The 20,132-nt window shown below is 32.6% G+C and overlaps 1 protein-coding gene across 16 annotated transcripts in view; it reads right to left on the reverse strand.

The window, feature by feature from the left end:
* Nucleotides 1–20,132, reverse strand: part of ANKS1B (ankyrin repeat and sterile alpha motif domain containing 1B) — an 891,644-nt gene that overhangs the window by 678,392 nt on the left and 193,120 nt on the right. For 15 of the 16 annotated variants that reach the window (XR_012494067.1, XM_074326203.1, XM_074326202.1 and 12 more), the window contains one exon: nucleotides 4,746–4,889. The exons of the other annotated variant lie outside the window; for it this stretch is intronic. Coding sequence is in view for 14 of the 15 variants with exons in the window: in XM_074326203.1 (XP_074182304.1) it covers nucleotides 4,746–4,889 (144 nt within the window). In the remaining variant the exon portion in view is untranslated. The remainder of the gene's footprint in view (nucleotides 1–4,745; nucleotides 4,890–20,132) is intronic. 16 annotated transcript variants of the gene reach the window in all.

A 20,132-nucleotide genomic window follows, 5' to 3' on the forward strand; every position in this document is an offset into this window, starting at 1 on the left:
GAACCATGTGATTTCACTGATATGTGGTATATAAACCAAAAACAACAAAAGAACAAGACAAACAAATGAGAAACAGAAACTCATAGACACAGACAATAGTTTAGTGGTTGCCAGAGGGTAAGGGGGGTGGGGGGTAGGGGGTGGGAGATGAGGGTAAGGGGGATCGAATATATGGTGATGGAAGGAGAACTGACTCTGGGTGATGAACACACAATGGGATTTATAGATGATATAATACAGAATTGTACACCTGAAATCTATGTAATTTTACTAACAATTGTCACCCCAATAAATTTAATAAAAAAAAAAAGAAGGGCTGTGTAATCCCTTCTTGTCCTCAGAGGGTACATCCAGTACATCAGTAAGAGCTGCTGGCCTCTCCCCAGGAGGCAGCATGAGTGTGTACTACTGACAGGCCTCTTGCAATAACAGCTAAAGCCTCAGTGTCAGGACCCCTTATCTCAGCCTTGCAGAGTGAAGGCTGCACATGAGGGAACAGAATGGAGGCCAGAGGGACTCCACCCAGCAGGACTGACTCTTTAGAAAACACTTCACAGTCTTGTGTTGCACATGGGACCCAGTGGACATCTCATCCAAGACTATAGGAAAGCAATATCATCTACCATAATAAAATTCAACTCAAATTCTCTGCTCTAATAACATAATGCTCTATTAACAGGAAAGGGCAGCCATAAAACTAATGGCAGTTGAATATCAGGCTCTGAATTATCTTTAACTTTCCTTTCACTTGATATTTATGATTAAATGAAGAGATGACAGAATAAAATGTTAAAGATTGCTCTCAAAGATGGTCGTCCACTTATGATCTACATTTGCTAGTCAAAGAAAATTCTAAAATTTCTAAGATATATAACCAGGGACAGAAGCGACCGAGAGGAAGACGGATGATGTAAATGAAGCTGGGAAAGTAATATGACATCATAGTTTGTAACAATTTTAACATTAACTATGACCCTGAATAGGTTACCTGTTCCTTCTTTAAATAGTTATTTTCAGAATTAGAGCTTATACATGTGAAATATCTGGCACATAGTAGGCACTGTATAAATGATAGTGATTATTATTCTCCAGAGTGTTGAAAACAAATTTGAGTTTAATTATACTTTCTAAAAAGGGCTTCATTTTCCCAATCTCTTCATACGTGATTTCTCTTCTAATTTTTTGTCCAACTTAAATCTTATTTAACTGCTTGAAATTATACCAAAGTACCCAACATATTATATAAACCTATATAATCCCCTGATGTTATTTAGAATTCTAAATGTTAATGAATTTGAAAGAAATTGCTTCCTGTAAAAACTTCAATAATGTAGTCACAATGGAAGGATAGAATGCCATAGGAAAACTAGAAAAACATAAAAAGTTAGATTAAACCTGAATATAAAATTCAAAATCTAGACAAAAACTGGAACTTAATCTTAGAAGTATAAAATAATTTTGCAGTATAAGATAATTTTCTAAGTAAAAGAATCTATTTAAGAGTTTAAAAGTGATATATCACATAGTTGGTTTTTTTTTGGTTTTTGGTGTTTTTGTGGGGTTTTTTTTGAGAATTTTTCATTTGAGCCAAACTGATGACATGGCAAGAAGGAGGATCTCAAATGCTCTTATCACATAGTTTTATAATCCAGAACCAGAATGTACAGGTAACCTGGCTCCTAATTGCCGTGTTTCCCTGAAAATAAGACCTAGCCAGACAATCAGCTCTAATGAGTCTTTTGGAGCAAAAATTAATATAAGACTCTGTTATTTTACTATAACATAAGACTAGGTCTATAATATAATATATTATATTATGTTATATTATGTTATATAATGTTATATGTTATATAATATATAATACCGGTCTTATATTAATTTTTGCTCCAAAAGACATTAGAGCTGATTGTCCAGCTAGGTCTTATTTTCGGGGAAATATGGTAAGTCTGTAGTTGCATAATCCTCATATTTCTTAAGCTTAGCACAAGAAATTTGATACATGCTTGCTGGATCCAATTAAGTTAAGGGTTATAAATGTGAAATAAATATAATTTATTCCAAACCAACAAATCTGGGCATATAAAAATTTGCATAGCTCTGTACTAATTCTACTGTTATCAAAGTCTCCTGTACTGTAGGTAGTGTATTTTTTTTAATGAGGCTTTATATGTATAGTGTTTATAGCCTAATGATTTTTAATATCCTCCAAAATATTTCAGATCTGACAAAAAGTGGCTTCAAAATTAAAAGTTTTCTTAAAATTTCATAAATAATAAAATTATATGCCTAGAAAATCCTAAATTCAAAGCTGTTGTAAGTTGTGAGGTAAATCTACATTTGATATATCTCCAGCTCATAACAACTGTATTAAACTATATTAAAGGAATTAATCATTTGTGCATAAATTCGATTGTAAAATGTAAAAGTATTTTTATAGTTTTGTACCATCACACATTAAACAATTTTATTGTAAATATATACATATATACATATATTATTGTAAATATATACATATATATGTATATACATATATATATATGCATATATGTGTTAGGGGAGAGTCCATAAACAAATTGAGAACTTTAGTAAAAGAAGAGCAGGTGAGACCATTGGTAAAAGAATTCTAACCTTGATTTGTTAGATTAAATACAGTAAAAAAAAATAAAAAGTATACTGCATGTCAAGTTAATTTATAGATTTAATGCAGTAACAATTCAAATAAGGATTCTTTTAATACTTGACACAGTAATTATAAAATATAATTTTTTAAAAGCAAGCAATCATGTTAGCTAATAGTTTTAATGCAATAATGATTTCTCCCACCACATATTTTATATAAAAATTTCAAAACTGAGTCATATGGTTTTAAAAAATAGGAAAATGGAAATAAGAGATTTCAGAAGAAAAGACAAACCAAACAGGCTGAAATAAAATGTGTAATGTGAGTTATTGTCCAATGGGAAGTCATTAAAAAACTAGATATCAACAAGTAAAAAAACATATAAAGCCGTATTTGGAATTTGTTAATAGGAATTCTAGAAGAGATGAATTGAACAAAAAATAAGATTGAGAAGTTTAATGAATTTGATAGTTTAAAAAACTACACAACATACACTCATACACACATACAAATTAAGAAAAAAGCTGCAGACTGGGAAGCATTTTGTAGCAAACGTAATTTCTAAAATATTAGTATTCAATATTTATTGAAGCAATACCAATCTTCACAGAAAAATAGCCAAAGAAAAATATCTCATATTAAAAAATTTTAAACCAAAAGCAAGTTACTACCAATCCTACTACTAAGTCTAACAAATAAATTCTTTTTAAAAAATGAATGCTAGTAAAGTGGTAGAGAAGTATATAGTCATATATTATTGATGGCTTAGATACCTAACACTTTCCAAGAATTGTATTTTTTAAAAATCTAAAATACAACGATGTTAATTTTATGAAACAAAAAATATAGATAAAAGCATTCAATTACTGGTAAACTGTTAAGCAGATGAGGGTATATTACCAAAATAAAACCAATGTTTCTTAATTCCCTTTGTCCTATACCCTTAAAACTCCATATGTAAAAACCATTAAGTGAAAAAATGAAACCATAGAATATACACATTTGTTCACTGATTCATTCAACTGCTTAATTCTGACAATATACCTGGAACTATTGGCATGAGGACATAGGTCATGAGCAATACATACTCTACATTTATGAAACTCACAGTTGAGTAACAGTAAAGATAAAATGTCTTAAAGTCCTATAAATATTTCATATTAAGGTGAAATACTATATGCTGATTTGATTATCCTATTTCGTTCTTCACAATAAATTCGTATTGGAATTTGAGTGGCTATGATCAAATTGTGACATAGAGATGAAAAATGGTTTCTTAGACACAATTGCTTCACATTTGTTGCAAAACAGAAACTAATGTTTTTTGAGATATAACACTATTCCAGATAATTACTGTGAATTATTTCCTGTCCTGGACTAATTCTTCCACTCATGCTCTATGGAGTTACACATACAAACCTTTGCTATTACATTTTTTTTTTGTATTAAGTGCTTTTTTATTTTTGTGTAGAAATATTTTCATTGTGGCTTCAAATTTCCTAACTCGGGCTTATTTTACTTATTTCTGAAATTTCTCTAAAGGCTTGCTGTACATAGCACACAGTGAGAAATGAAGATGATACAATAGAAATAAAATTGACAATGAAAATGAAATGGTTTCAAAATTGTAGTCAATGTTTTAGTGTTCCGGTCTCCTTTTTTGGATTGTATTGCATTATCCTCAATGGCACACATTATTCTACAATGTTCCATTGTGCTAGCTAAAAAAAAATCACTAACTATGCCTTTAAAGAGCCCTATTATGTTTCCTTGTAAATCATTTTGTATTATTATTTTAATAAAAATTGTGATTTAATTTCAAAATAGTATTCTTTAAAATAAAATATTTTAGGATCACAAATATTAAAACCTCATAAACAACTCAATATCTCTGGAATTAGATTCATGACCAAAATAAAACCAAATAAAATTATGTAAAGTATGCGTTTGCACATGCATATATGTACAGCAAGTTATATAAATATGTTACTGACCTTAACTGAAGAAAAATCACATAGTAAACAAGACACTAATTGGATTTTTGGGGGTAGAGGGAAAGTATTTCTTTAAAAACATAGGCAACCATTTTTATGTTCTTTGTACCTTAAGAAAAGCAAACCATTACCTGTGCAAGAATAGGGAAGCCAAGGTTCCTACAGCCATTACAAGGAGTTAATGCTTCCCAGAGTCCCGAGGGCCCACATGTGTTTTCATCATCATCTTCTTCTTCCACTTCTCCTGGTGACAAATTTATTGTAGATGAAGTTCTCTGAAATTAAATTTATATTATACCAATATATTATATCAATGTTATTTAGATATCTTAACATCAATTAAATTGCATAAATTTCTTACGGTGTATGTTAGCAAGCAAAAGTCAGTTTAATTCTAACCATAGTTATGTGGTTGTGCCATGTGAATCAGCCAAAACACTTGCATAATTCAATTTTAAATTGAAAGTGGAAAAACTGCGTGAGAAACACTAAGAAAAAAAGTTGACCAAAAAAAATAGTTGAGTAGCAACAAATGAGAAAAATCTTATGATTTATAAATTCAATCAGAAGAATAGCATGAGAATACTTTATTGAAATAGAAATTGCCAAAAAGCCCATTCTTTTCACAATGTCACAAAAAGGTAGTCTTCTTTTTGAAAAAAAAGATTCATAAAATTTTATATTACATATATATGTACTACTGTTAAAATTAAACATAGTACTTCTATATTGAACATACATATTTACTTTTGCTACTTCCAAAATCCCACTAAAATGACAGCAAAGGGTTTGTAAAAGTGGTTGAAATCATAAGGCCAATGACAACAGGAAAGATGTTAGTGGATGAGCTTCTAGATAATGATAAACAGGTGGGTAGAAATTACCTGACTTAGCAAATTTGAGAAAATTGAAAGCAAAGTGCCTATGAGGAAAGAATAAGAAGCAGGCCTGTTTATGACTCAGCACCCTCAAAAAGACTTAACAATTGAAGACATCGACTACCTGTGAAGGTAAAGGTGCAGGTGGGACTAAAACAAGATGGGAACTACGCGTATATATTAGAGAAAGTTAGACCTCTAGACTCAGCTCCTTTTTACCCAGCCAAGAAACTAAACCTTTACCACTTGACAAGAAATTGGAGGTTTATTCTCTGGTGAGGTTGACACAAAGGCATTATGAATTCTAACAATACATGTACAATGAGCAGAGGAGCATCTCTCTGAAAACAAGGGAATTAAGTGAATACCTATGTAGTAAATGAAGATTCTCAATCCACCCCTATACCTCTCCACATTTACCTTAGAGAATATGGCAGCTAGATTTATACCCTCCAGGTAGGAGGCTAGAATATATTCCGCTCTGCACAAATTAACCTCCTAATAAAAGAAATCTATAGGGACCTAGGAAAATAGTGGGGGTCTATCCCTTAACACCTATTATGAAGCCCACCTCTCAACAAACTCCGCCCACATAGACAGTTTCTAAGTTTTTAGTTAAATTTGATTGAGAAACCAAAGATCACCACATATTTGAAGGAAGCCTTTAACAGAGACCAAAAATAAGTATACAAAAAAAAAGTTATAAATAGCATCATCAGAGAGATAGAAGATATTTGCATCCCTGAAACAAGAACAGAATGCTACAAAACAAATAATACATAAAATCCAATAGAAGAGTTGGAAAATAAATTTGAGGAAATTTCTCAGAAGACAGAACTGAAGATGAAAAGAAGTTACAAGTTAAGAAAACTAGGGCATCAAACTAAGAGGTCCATGTAGAGATGGTAGGAGATTATCAAAGAAATAATGCAAGAATTTTTGACAGAACTAAACAAAAATTCCACATTCAAAGAGCCTACTGAATGCTCAGCAGAGAGAAAATTTTAGAAAAAAAGGAGACAGCAGGTTTTCTAAAAATCTTCAGAACATAGTGTTTAACACATACTGATAGATCTTGATTACTGAAGTTAGTAAAGATATTTTACATATTGAATTGTAAAGAGCACCTATTCCCCCCAAAAAGTACTTGCTTTTAAAAATAGAATGTAAGACTTTATAAGACTGTTGTAGGCATTCATATCTTAAATTTCCCTTTATCAATTTTCAATAAGTGAGAAATTAAATTAAATAATCCCCCAATCACTGACTGTTTATAACATATAATAATAATAATAGCTACAATCTATTGAGCACTATTATTCATAATTTAAATTCACACAAACAACCCTTGAGGAAAACACTAAACTAAGGGACAGAGAGGTCATGTAAAACTCAAGGTTACAGAGCTGGTAAATGACAAAGGATTCCAACTCAGACTTCCTGAGTCTAGAGCTTACCCTGTGTAACTACTACATCACATTGTCTCTCATTCAGCACAATAACCTGTAAAAGGTGTGTGTTGAACAACCAAGCTAATGCAACTGCAGTTTAAAACGACAACATATTTGTTAATATATTTCAACTACATGATGATACTAGCAAAAGCATTTTGCTATCTGTGACAGCACCAGTGAAAATTTCTGTAGTTTGGTACATAGTTAATACTTTCATAAATATACATTTCTCAAATCAGTACTACAAGGTGATAATCACTGGGATTTTTGATCCCACGGATCATCTAGGTAAAAAAAGTCTTGGGATGTCTAAAACCTTAATATAATATCAAGAATATCTGTATGTTTGATCAATGCTATCTACAAAAATGAATAGCATGGTCAAATAGGTTCCTCCTTCACCAACTCATGATCAGTTATTCGTTTGACACATCATGGTTGCCATGGCATGGCACTATAAATCGTTACATAGTTGGATAAGAATTACCAACATTTCATAGGTAAATCAGTTCTTTTCTTCTCACTCTCCTCCCCAAAGAAAAATTCTGTTTATGTCTCTTCCTTGGTTATAAATCACCAATTACTTCTCATTGCACAGCAAATAATATCCAGATTCCTGAATCTATCTTCAAGGTTCTATGGTCAAAGCCTTTTTCAGCCTTTTTCTTACTCTATTATACTCACCCCAGACTATAACCAAAGGAATTTGTTTACCCTTTCCTAATCATGCTCCATGCTGTTTATCATGCTTTCCATCTTACTCCTCTGTATAGCATATACTGGTTAAGAATTTAGACTCTAAAATTTGTTCTGGATTCAAGTTTCAACTCTCCTGCTTATTAGCCTACATTTTTAGTGTGATTTAAGTCCTGTCTCTGCTACTTGCAAGCAAATCACTTAATCTTATTAATCCTGAGTTTCCTTATCTGCACAGTAGGTGTAATAATAATTCCTACTTGATATGGCTGTATGAGAATAAAATTAATTGCTTGACAGTGACTGACACATAAAACATAATCAATAAATATTGCTATTTTTATTATCTTTATCCTGAAAGAGGCATGTACACACACACACACACACACACACACACACACACACGTATGGCTTATCCTAGTTATCTGAAAGCAAATATTGCCTAGTCACACTTGTATCTCTTACAAGGTGTTGTACATAATGGATTTTAATATTTGTTGAATGAATTATTGAATGAATTTCAAACTATCATTTTCACTTGACTACCTAGAAAATGTTACTAATAGTAAGGGGTGTATACAATTGTATCACAAATCTCGTTATTGTTATTTTAATTTTATTTTCTATTAGCCATTACCAAGAAGTAGCATTAGCAGAAAAAAATCTATCAGTGGTTTCGTACTGCCCCCTAAAGACAGTATATAAATTTGCTTGTAAAACTATAATTTTCCACTTCACTGCTTTACAGTTAAAGATGCTTGGAAAATATCTCATCAAACTAAATATTCTCTTCAATTATATGTGGGAAAGAAGACCCAGGAGCATACCAACTCAGAGTTTCCTTTATTTCAAATGACTTTTAAATCTTTTATTTGAGATCCAACTATGTTCCTAAAGTTCCAGATGTCAGGAAATTCTTCCATAGAATATAAACCTAAATTTACATAAAGTTTGAGCCTATTAGCTTTCTTGGTTAATACATAGTAATTATGCAGAAGAAATATTGGACCAGTTCTACAGTGTTTCAAAGAATAAATGTCATACTATATAAATACTGTGGGGAAACAAATTTGAGCTCAATCAAAGAAAAATACTTCTAGAGTAACTACATTAACCGAACATGGAAGAAATGGATTTCCTTGTGAGGTGGTATCTATATATAATATAAAAATTGTATGACATGAAAATGTGTAATATTTTTATTTAAATAGTTTAATATATTATAATAGTATATATTATATTATCATCATATATTATATATTGTATTGTGTATATTTTTTCATATATTTTATATAAAACATTATGTTTATATAATCATTATATATTATATATAGTACTATATATAACATAGTTATATGTTTTATATATATAAACATAATTAATGCAACAACTGTCTATAGCAGTAGTTTATAGTTTAGAAAATGTTTTCAGATATAGAATAGCCAAGTAAAGTATGGTAGGGATTTTCTTCATTGTATAAATGAAGAAACTAGTGCTCTCAATGTTACTCAATTTGCAAGATCATCCTACAAATGAGGCCAGATTATAATCCAATTTCCTCTGACTCTAGGTCCTATAATCTTTCTACTAGACTATGTATGGAAGGAAGTTCCTAATTACTAGAGCTCTTCAAAGCCACAATAGATGTTCAAGATATTCAGAATGTCCATAAAGGAATTTCTGTGTTATGTGATAATTGACAGCTTTTAAATTCTTTTTTTCAGTTTAAAATGCTATAAATCAATGCAGTTAAAATGTATGCAGTTCAGGAAAAGAATCAAGGGCCAGTTATGACCTTACAAAACCCCTTTAATCCCTATTGGTCAACTCTAACACGTGCCTTTAGAAACATGGTGGCGATAGGGCAAAGAGAAAATACAAGGATATCCCCACCCTGTCCAAATGTCCCAGGAAGAAAAGCAGAAACTTGAGGTGCTCAATTTAGCCAGGATATAGGAGAGCAATGTATGAGTGGGGAAACGGGATGATGGAATGAGTCAAGGTTGTCCCTCATCCCACCAGGAAGGCAAAACCAAATTGAAAAGAAGAAAACAGTCTAACAGAACTATCAATACAAAGGGACCAGGAAAATGTCAGACTCCAGGAAGGAGGCAACCATCAGAAATGGAGATGAAAACAAATGAAGTCCACTTGGAATGGGAGTCAGCAACCTGGACTACCTTGCAGAGTAGCCACAAGCCTTTCTGTGCTTTTTTAAATGAAGTTGATTATTGATCTTCAACGAAAGTTAAAGTAACACATGCTTATTATAAAAACAATCATTCAAAACAGTTATAAAGGAGAAAGCGAAGCTTTCCTAAACTCATTCCCACTGTGAACATTCAGTGTTATGTCCTTCCAAACTTTGTAATCTTGTATGATGATTTTTGTCAGGATAAATTCATAAATATGCAATTGTATGCCAAAGAGTACAACTATTTTAGACTTTGTAAATATTGCCAATGTTGTCTCTAACCTACTCGCCACACAAGTCACCAGAGGAAAAAAATTTATATGAGAATGTGAATATGTTACCCTTTTCCTTAAAAACCTTCTATGCCTTCTAATTGTTCTTCTGACAAAATTCAAAATTCTTAACATGATCCTAGAGGCTGTGTATTATTTGCCTTTATTGTCTCTATCGTTTCATCCCTTTTTCCCGTTTGCTCATAACATTTAAACACACTACGCTGTCTCTTTCCCATGAATATACCAAACTTCCTCTTACCTGGAACTTCACATAATCACAAATGGTTTTCTCTGACAGAGGCTGTCAGCTGTCCCCCAATATACATTCTCCCCTGTCCCCTTGGGCTTTAAGAACTGAATGCCTCATCCTCTTTTTTTCATAGTAATAGAACCCTAACTTTTATGTCTGCTTTGAATAAAGACCACATTTCCCAATCTCTGTTGCAGCGAAGGGTGGCCACAAGATTAAGTTATAACCTTGGGCTGTAAGAAGGGTTCTTACATGAAGGAACATGTTCTGCCTTCCTCTTTCTGCTGATCGGAATGCTAATAAAATGGCTGAAGCTGAAGCAGTCATCTTGGAACATGAGGTATTCTTGGAACTAGAAGACAATACACAGTGGAAAAAATAAAACAGGAGAATCCCTGGGTTCTCATACTGGTGAGACTTGGGCTGCCTAGCACTAAACTTTGCAAGTGGGAGTGAAATAAACTTCTCCGTCTTAAGCTATTAGGATTTTCTTTTTAAGTCATTTTAGATTTTTCTGTTGCTTGAGATTGTACCAGATCCTAGTAAACCAATGGCTGGAGTATTCTCTTCCCTTGTGTTCATCAGATTTAGTCTTACTTGTGCTTTAGGTACGAATTTAATTCACTTCTTTTGGTAGGCTTTCTTGCTGTCCCAGTCAAAATTTGTTTCCTTTCTTACATGCTTCACCAGCATCCCACTTTTTTAATAGTAATTATCACAATTATAATTTACAGTTACTTGTGTAACTTTGGTTTAGTATCTCTCATCCCTACTCAGATAAAAGGTGCAGGATTGCAGACATGTCTGTTGGATTAGCTACCACAAACCCAGAGCTTTATCACAGTGCCTAGAACATTAAGGAACTTTCCATTCCATATGTGTTGAATGAATGAATGAATGAATGAATGAATGAATGAATGAATGCCAGCTTGCCCTCAGAGGTGTATTATTAATGTGAACATTCTCACCAATTCTAGGAGGCACCAATTTAACTGCAACCCTGATCGTAGTGTCCTGTATCTTCTGATTCCCCTCTATTCACTTGCTCTCATTGTGTTCGGCTCATATTCAAACTAATGTTGAACTCAGCAGCTACTTGATTTCGTTAAACAGAGCAGTCACACCAATCATTAGCAAGCAGTTTAGACTTTACCAAAAACTCTATAGTGGAGAAAGAGAATGGGTTTCAAACTGTACAACTTAATACCTCCCCAACAAATATACCGTGTTTCCCCGAAAATAAGACCTAGCTGGACTATCAGCTCTAATGAGTCTTTTGGAGCAAAAATTAATATAAGTATTACATTATACTATATTATATTATATTAGGCCAGTGTTATGTTATGTTATGTTGTTATGTTATGTTATGTTATGTTATGTTATGTTATGTTATGTTATGTTATGTTATGTTATGTTATGTTATGTTATGTTATTAGACCCAGTCTTATATTAAAATAAGACCGGGTCTTACATTAATTTTTGCTCCAAAAGATGCATTAGAGCTGATGGTCCGGTTAGGTCTTATTTTCGGGGAAACATGGTATTTTGTCCTTGGAATGACGGTTGGGTACACAGGTGTTTTCATCTTCCCTTCCACCAAGCTATGCCCAACATCCTTGGTGTCTATTTCCTCCCACAGTTTTATTCGTTCTTCAAATTTCTCTGCCTTATATTATGGAGAGCAGTTTAACCCTAATGTATACCTTATCTCCAAACTTGTATAGCCAGTTCCATTACACATATGACCTTATATAAGAATACTATTTTTTTTTTTGTAAATTTAAAAGGCAAAACACCAAAAAAGGATAGATCCATAATAATTAAAAAAACAAACAAATAAACAAACAAAACAAAACTTGGGAGACATTTATTTACTTTCCCATATCACCACTCACTGATAAATCTTATATTCCCCTCAGGAAAACAGCATTATTGAGTGACACTTACATCCTATGAAGAACTTCAACCTTTGGTCACAGCATTAAGAGCTCCTGGTTTGGGGTATTTTATTTTTTATAGTACTTTTAAAATTGGGGATCTAAGGACCTACCAGGGGCACTGAAAGGAAGGAACTTGTAAGATATTAAGGCGGTTTATTTACACCAAAACTGTAACAGTGCCAATGATAAAACAAATACAGGTCAGAGATCATATTAGTCTAAAAGAGCAGACTCACTTATCTTAAATTCAGTCCCAAGAAAAGAGATCACATGCTACAATTTAATACATTAGTTATGCTCAGGAAACTTAGTGTCCAATGTAACATTTTTATCAGCTTATTAACACTAACCATCTGTTTAAAATTTTCTGAAAATAACTGCAATGCTCTACAGAATCTTTTCACCTCTGCCATTTGCTCCAGGTTACTGAAGTTCAAAAAACCTGCAACATTTAAGTCTTCTGGAAAACAAAATTTCTATCTGATTTATTTGGAGTTAGCTATGAATTCTAAACTGCATTTATATCTGCAAGGAAAAGAAAGGAAGAAGAAAACTAAGTTTTTGTGCCAAGGAGTATGCTGAGTCCGCCTCCTAGCATCTACACGCCAAAATGATGTTATTCTGCAAGGTGATATTTTAAACTTGGGGATTTGCAAGTATCAAAAGTATTTCATGTTTACTGAAAGATAGAATTGCTATTAAAGCAATTATTTTCATTGCAAGAAATATTGAAGACTAGATTAAGGAGAGCTGTTCTCTTTTTAATAGTACATGAGGTTCATTGTAATTCCTCCAAAACTCTCAGTTTCAACACATTTTGTCCCCACCTACTTACTACCTGTTTATATAGCTGACATCCTTTGCATAGCCATCTGGAAAACTTCACAGAGGAATGCATTTGGTTTGCTATTCTACTTTAATACAATCAATTTGTATGTTCTTATTATCTCTTAAAACTTTTGTTCAGTTAGCTGACTCTGGCTTAATAATACTGTTTATTACTGCAAAATTAGAGAGAGAGAAATCAAAACTGATGTCAGGTTTATCCACAAGAGACTAATTTTTAAAAAGTGAAGATTACTGTAGAAAGTTTATTCAAGTTCAGGTTGTTCTTTCAGCAAGATTTAGTGTAAAGGGTAAAATGTGTAACTTTTGGAAACTACACTACCCTTCATGACAGATCATTTTATATAAACAAATACTATTTTTCAAATAGTTTCTTTTAAAAATCAAATTTATTAAGGCCTTATTTAAATACATCCTATGCATCCATTCTGGATCTGCAGTTTGACAACTTTTGATAAATGTATAAACCTGTGTAACAACCACCATAATCAAGATAGCTATCATTTCCGTCATCACAAATGGTTCCCTCGTGCTCCTTTCCCTGTCAATACTCATCTACCCCTGGCCCCAGAAATACATTTTCTGTCATCACGTTAGACATGCTTTTTCCCAGACCTTCATAAAAAATGAAATCATAAAGTATATACTTTATGTCTGGCTTCTTTCACTCAGCATAATGGTCTTGAAATTCATCTCTATTTTTCACTTATCAGTAGTTTATTCCTTTTTAATGCAAAGTAGTATTCCAAGGTATGGATATTTCAAAATTTGTTTACACCTTGTTCTATCGAGGACCACAGAGGTTGCTTCCAGTTTGGGGCCACTACGAATGAGGTTGCCGTGAACATTCATAGAAAAGTCTGTCTGTGGACATAAGCTTTTGTTTCTCTTGGGTAAACACCAAAATGCCAACTCAGATGGCAAGTGTGTATCTTCAACATTGTAAGAAGTTATTCAAACATTTTCCAAAATCTCTGTACCATTTTACATCCCCATTAGCTATGTATGAGAGTTCTAGTAATTCCACATTCAAGCAACACTTAATTTTAGTCATTCTAATGGGTGTGTAATGGTATCACATAGTGTTTTTAATTTCCATTTCTGTGATTACAAATGTGATAAGTATCGTCTCCGGTGCTTGAAGGCCATACACGGAACTTTCTGTGTGTGTGAAAGAAATCTTTACAATCCTTTGCCTATTTTTAATTGGGTTAATTTGACTTCTTGTTGTTGAATTGTAGAATTGTAAGATGTTATTAATTTTTTTTGAAGATTTTTCTTCTTAGAACAGTATAAGATTCACAGCAAAATTGAAAGGACGGTACAGAGAATCCCCATATAGCCCCTGCCCCCACACATGCACAGTTTCTCCAATTATTAACTGCGCCACCAGAGTAGTGCATTTGTTACATTTGATGAACCTACAATGATGCAACATAATCACCAAAGTCCATAGTTTATATTACAGTTTACTCTTGGTGGTGTACATTCTATGGGTTTGGACAAATGTCTAATGACATGTATCCATCATTATGGTATCAAACAGAGTATTTTCACTGCTCTAAAGATCTGCCTATCCATCCTCCTAACCCAACCATTGTTTTTACTGTCTGCAAAGTTTTGCCCTTCCCTGAATGTCCTGTAGTTGGAATCATACAGTATGTAGCTTTTTCAGATTGGCTTCTTTCACGTGGTAACATGCACTAGATTTTGTTTTCTGTGTTTTCATGGCTTGATAGCTCATTCCTTTTAGTTCTGACTAATATTCCATCATCTGGATGTACCACAGTTTATCCATTTATCTACTGAAGGACATCTTGGCTTCTTTCAACTTTTGGTAATTATAAATGAAGCTGTTATAAATATTCATGTGTAAGTTTTTGTGTGGACATAAGTTTTCAACTCCTTTGAGTAAATACCAAGGAGAGAGATTTCTGGATCATATGGTAAGACTATGTTTAGTTTTGTAAGAAATTGCCAAACTGTCTTCCAAAGAGTCAGTACCATTTTGCATTCCTACCAGCAATGAGTGAGAGTTCCTCTTGCTTCATATCCCACCCAATATTTAGTGTTGCCAGTCTTCTGTATTTTGACCATTCTACTATCTGTGTAATGGTATATCTCATTGTGGTTTTAATGTGCATTTCCCTGATGACATATGATGTGGAGCATCATTGTATATGCTTATTTTCCATCTGTATATCTTCTTTGGTGAGGTGCCTCTTAAAGTCTTTGGCCCATTTTTAGTCGGATGGTTTGTTTTCTAATGTTAGGTGTTAAGAGTTCTTTGTTTACTTTGGATAATAGTCCTTTATCAGATATATGTTTTGAAAATATTTTCTCCGAATCTATGGCTTATCTTCTCATCCTCTTTACATTGTCTTTTGCAGAGTTTTAATTTTAATGAAGTCAAATTTATCAATTATTTCTGTCATGAATCATGCCCTCAGTATTGAATTTTAAAAGTCATCACTGTATCCAAGGTCATCTAGATTTTCTCCTTTGTTATCATCTAGGAGGTTTATAGTTTTGCCTCTTACATTTAGGCTTTTTACAGTGATCCATTTTTAGTTGATTTTCGTGAAGAACATAAGGTCTGTCTAGATTCATTCCTTTGCATGTGGATGTCCAGAGTTGTAAGTTTTAAAATATATATATATATATTCTCTATTCTGGGCATATATCTTTTGTGCTGCTTATGTAATATCTAAGAAACCTTTGCATACCCCAAAGTCACAAAGATATTCTTTCATATTTTCTAAGTTTAATATTGTTATTTTTACATTTTGGTCTTTGGTCGACATTGAGTTAATTTTCACGTACAGCATGAGTTAAGGGTTGAGGTCTATTTTAATTTTTTTATATGGATAGAAGTTGTCTAGCCCAACTCATTAAAAAAATTATCTTTTCCCCATTGAAGTGCCCTGCAACTTTTTCAAATCAATTGACCATGTGTATGAGTCTATTTCTGAACTCCTCTCTTCTGTTTTATTGATCTGTAATTCTTTCTTTATGCCAATACCAAATGAGTTGATTATTGTAGCTTTATAGTAAGTCTGGAATCAGAGTCCTCCAAATCCGTCCTTTTTCAGAATTGTTCTGATTATTCTAGGCCCTCTGACTTTGCATATAAATTTTAGAATATCTGAAAAGAATGAAACTGGTTTTGAGACCTTAAGTAACTTCCCCGAAGACACACAATAATAAGGTACAAAGGATGAATGGGGATTTGGGAATCAATTATCACTGAAAAAATAGCCTGACTATTCTCAGTTTACTGAGAGCTGGTATCATGAATAAATGCTTTTCCTATAATTACTTATATTTTTTCTTCTTTATTCTGTTGATAAGGTGAATTACATTCATTGATTTTAGATTGCTAAAAAAAAACCTTGCCTATCTGACATTTACCTCATTTGGTTATGATGCATAATATTTTTTTAACATATTGCTGGGCTTAGTTTGTTACTATTTTGTTTGATTTTGGATAGTGTGTTCATGAGTAGTATTGATGCATAGTTTTGTGTGCGAGTGAAATGTCTTTAGTATTGCAATATAATAACTTGGGAACATCCATTATTTATCCTTTATTTTAAAAAAGGATTTTCAACAGTGAACCATCTGGGCCTGAAGTTTCCTTGTGGGGAATATTTTAATTAATATAAAATTAATTAATTATCTCAAATTAATTTAATTTAAATTATATGATTTATATGCACTATATCAAACAAACTCATTATAGATTTTTAAGTTTCTGTTGATCAGCAACTATTATCTACAAGACTACACTTGAGGGTGATAGAAGGGAATGATAAATACAAACTGAATTCAAAGTATAAAGACCCATGTAGATATGTAACTAGACAGTAAAACTAGGCCAAAATTATGAGCATTACAGAGATACAGAAATAAGGTGTTTAGAGAAATAACGAAGGAGTAATTATTTCCAACTGGCGAAAGAAGAGGAGAGAATTCAGAGAAGCGCCAACATTTAAGCAACAACACCTCATGAGATAAAAATTCTGAGCGAATGAGAGGATAAGTACAGGGTAGAGGGATTGCGTGATCGTGGCCATGTGAACATCCTTTCCATGTCTGACAAATCAGGTATGAGGAAGGGCAAGTGAGAAAATAAGACAGAAAATATAAATTGGGGCTCCATTGTATAAAATGGGTAGTTTCAAATAAGTTCAACATTTGCCAAGGCATAATTTTCTACTATTAATTCTATGATGATTATAAACAAGAAAGCCTCTATGTGGCTGGGTACAAAGGATTCACAGACTGTTTCTCTTCTCTGAATTCTCATAGTACAGATGGTCTTGGACACTCAAGTCCGTTGTTCTAAACTATTTTCTACATTCCCATGAAGTATTACTTATCTTTATGATTTAGGGACAATATTTTCTATTATTTGTGTAACCCTCAAAATGACTAACACTGTTCTAGGCACATTATATGCACATATGTTTGACTTGACAACTCTGGTTCTTTCCCGAAAATTCTCTCTAAAATAAAAATGCCCGAAGTGCTAGTATGTATGTAAATATTGATATGCTCTTGTGTGTGTGTGTGTGTGTGTGTGTGTGTGTGTGTGTGTGTGTGTGTGTGTCTCAGGGGGTCGGGGTTGTATTGGACTGAAAAACAGAAAATATTAGGTTGGTGCATAAGTAATGGCAGGTTTTGCAATTATTTTCAACCTTTTAAACCACAATTATTTTTGCACCAACCTAATAAAAGGTACGTTTGGTCAGGAAAACATATGAAAAAACATCCTTGAATAACTCTACAATCACAAGATAAAAATTATCATTCTTAAATGGCAATAATTTACCATTTTCAATATCTAATAGTATATTAATTGGCATTTGTCATCTTTTTGTTATACACATTGTCTTTCTATTATACTACTATATTTTTATCCATTTTCAGGGGAAGCAACTGTTCAGTTATATGAAAATAACATTTTGGAATAGCAAAGAATACAATTGAAATGTATATTAATTAAACCATCAGAAAGTAACAAAACTTACAACTGAAGCATTTTGTATTGAAAAGTAAATGAATACAAATTAGACATTAAGTCTGTTAGGTCAGCAGAAAACTGATTAACTCTAGGTCACGATGGCACAAAATCAAAGTAGAATAAATAAAATAGGAATAGAAATTGGGGATTTTGCACAGTCTGTTAATATTAATATAGACAAGGGTAGGTTAAGGACACAGCACTGCTAAGAGATGTGAGATAGATGGTTCAGACTAATGATTTGATCCTTTTGGGTGACTTCCATGACTCATATTACTGGGTGGAGGAAATTACACAATAAGCAATCGTCCTTTTTTTTTTTAGTAACGAGAAAATATGTTTTACTATGACTCTTCAGGAGAATGTAATTTCTTAACTTCAGCTCAAAGGAGAATGGAAATAAAGGACTAATATTATCAGCATGGGCCCATAAAAAACAATAAAGCCACAGAAAGTAAGACTGAAAAATTAAATCCCATTTTAAAAATACAGCAGATGTTAGACATGTTAGAGTTTCCAGATTCAATTGCAGGATCAAAACATTCTGTTAATGACAATAAGAAAAGCCCAGAAAATAAAGTCTTGTAAATTAAAAAAAAAACATGGAGAACATAACAAAGGAAAATTATAAATGGTCAGAACAACTAAAATAGAATCTTTTAAGTTAAACCAATTAAGAAAAATTTTAAATGTTTGTTATTCACAAACTCTTTCATTAACAATCACGAAATACTTTTCACATAATGAAATAAAATCATAACACCCATGAAGAGATGTGTGTGCTAAATGTTATGTCTCGGTGTTACTCTTATACAGCATTTTTTTATTTTAATAAAACACTTTCCCTTACACTGGTTTCACTTACATAACTTTAGAACTAATGTGTCAACTTGCATAATGAACTATTAATATTGAAATCTAAATAATTACAAAAGAACAAGTCAAATTTTCTTTGTAAATAATAGAATTGCAACAACCATATGTCTAATCCCTTACCAATCAGAGCACAGAATTTACAGAATTTTAATAAGCTTTACAAACTAAAAATAAATCTCAAGGCCTCCTCAAAGCATAGATATGATTTCCCTTTCCCCCGGTTTATGCACAAAGACAGATCACACTAATCCACTGAGTAAAGTGTGTATATATTATGTGAAAGTGATAGATGTAAACAAAACTGGAATCTAGATCACAATTTGGTAATCAGGACTCAAGAGACAAAAATTGGCAGGATATAAAAAGGTCTTTTTAAGTACTTAAAAATACTCTAACTTATGTTTTTAAAAAGATATGAGGTTTCTTTTAGAATACACACAACATTGTAATATAAGAAATGATGATGCCACAGAAGGTACTTTTATTGCTGATTTCGTGTGTGTGTGTGTGTGTGTGTGTGTGTGTGTGTGTGTGTTAAATATACCTCGTGAGATTGTTTTCCGGTAAAGTTAAATTGTTTATGAAGTTTTTAAAGGCTGCATGTACTGCTAGAGATTTTCCAGGTCTGTGGTCTTGGTTTATAATTGACTTATGCTCAGGATAAATTTTGATTTAGGTTATTTTCTAATCTTAAAAGCATCTGCATCAATTTTATCTGTCACAGTGACCATCATAGTGTCCATACTGGAGAGAAGAAAAGGGTCTGGATGAAAGTTTCAGAAGCAAATCTTTCAAACCTTTGAAGTTTATCTCTCACCTCAAGGCCCAACTTTGAACTGATTTAAAGTAAATAAACAATACTATCTAACATAGCATTATTTCTCTGGGGTAACAGCTGGTAAAGGGGGGAGGTCTGCACCTTACCTATGTTTGTATTCCTAATATCTAGAGTAGTATGTGGCACAGGTGGGAATGTGAACCCTGAATTTAATGTGCTTCTTTTATATGCTCAACAGCACCAAATAAATGCTTTTTGATTGAAATATTTAACTAATTTACACTATCAAAGGAAATCAAAACTGA

Source organism: Rhinolophus sinicus, linkage group LG02, assembly GCF_036562045.2.
Source record: "Rhinolophus sinicus isolate RSC01 linkage group LG02, ASM3656204v1, whole genome shotgun sequence".
Taxonomy (NCBI): domain Eukaryota; kingdom Metazoa; phylum Chordata; class Mammalia; order Chiroptera; family Rhinolophidae; genus Rhinolophus; species Rhinolophus sinicus.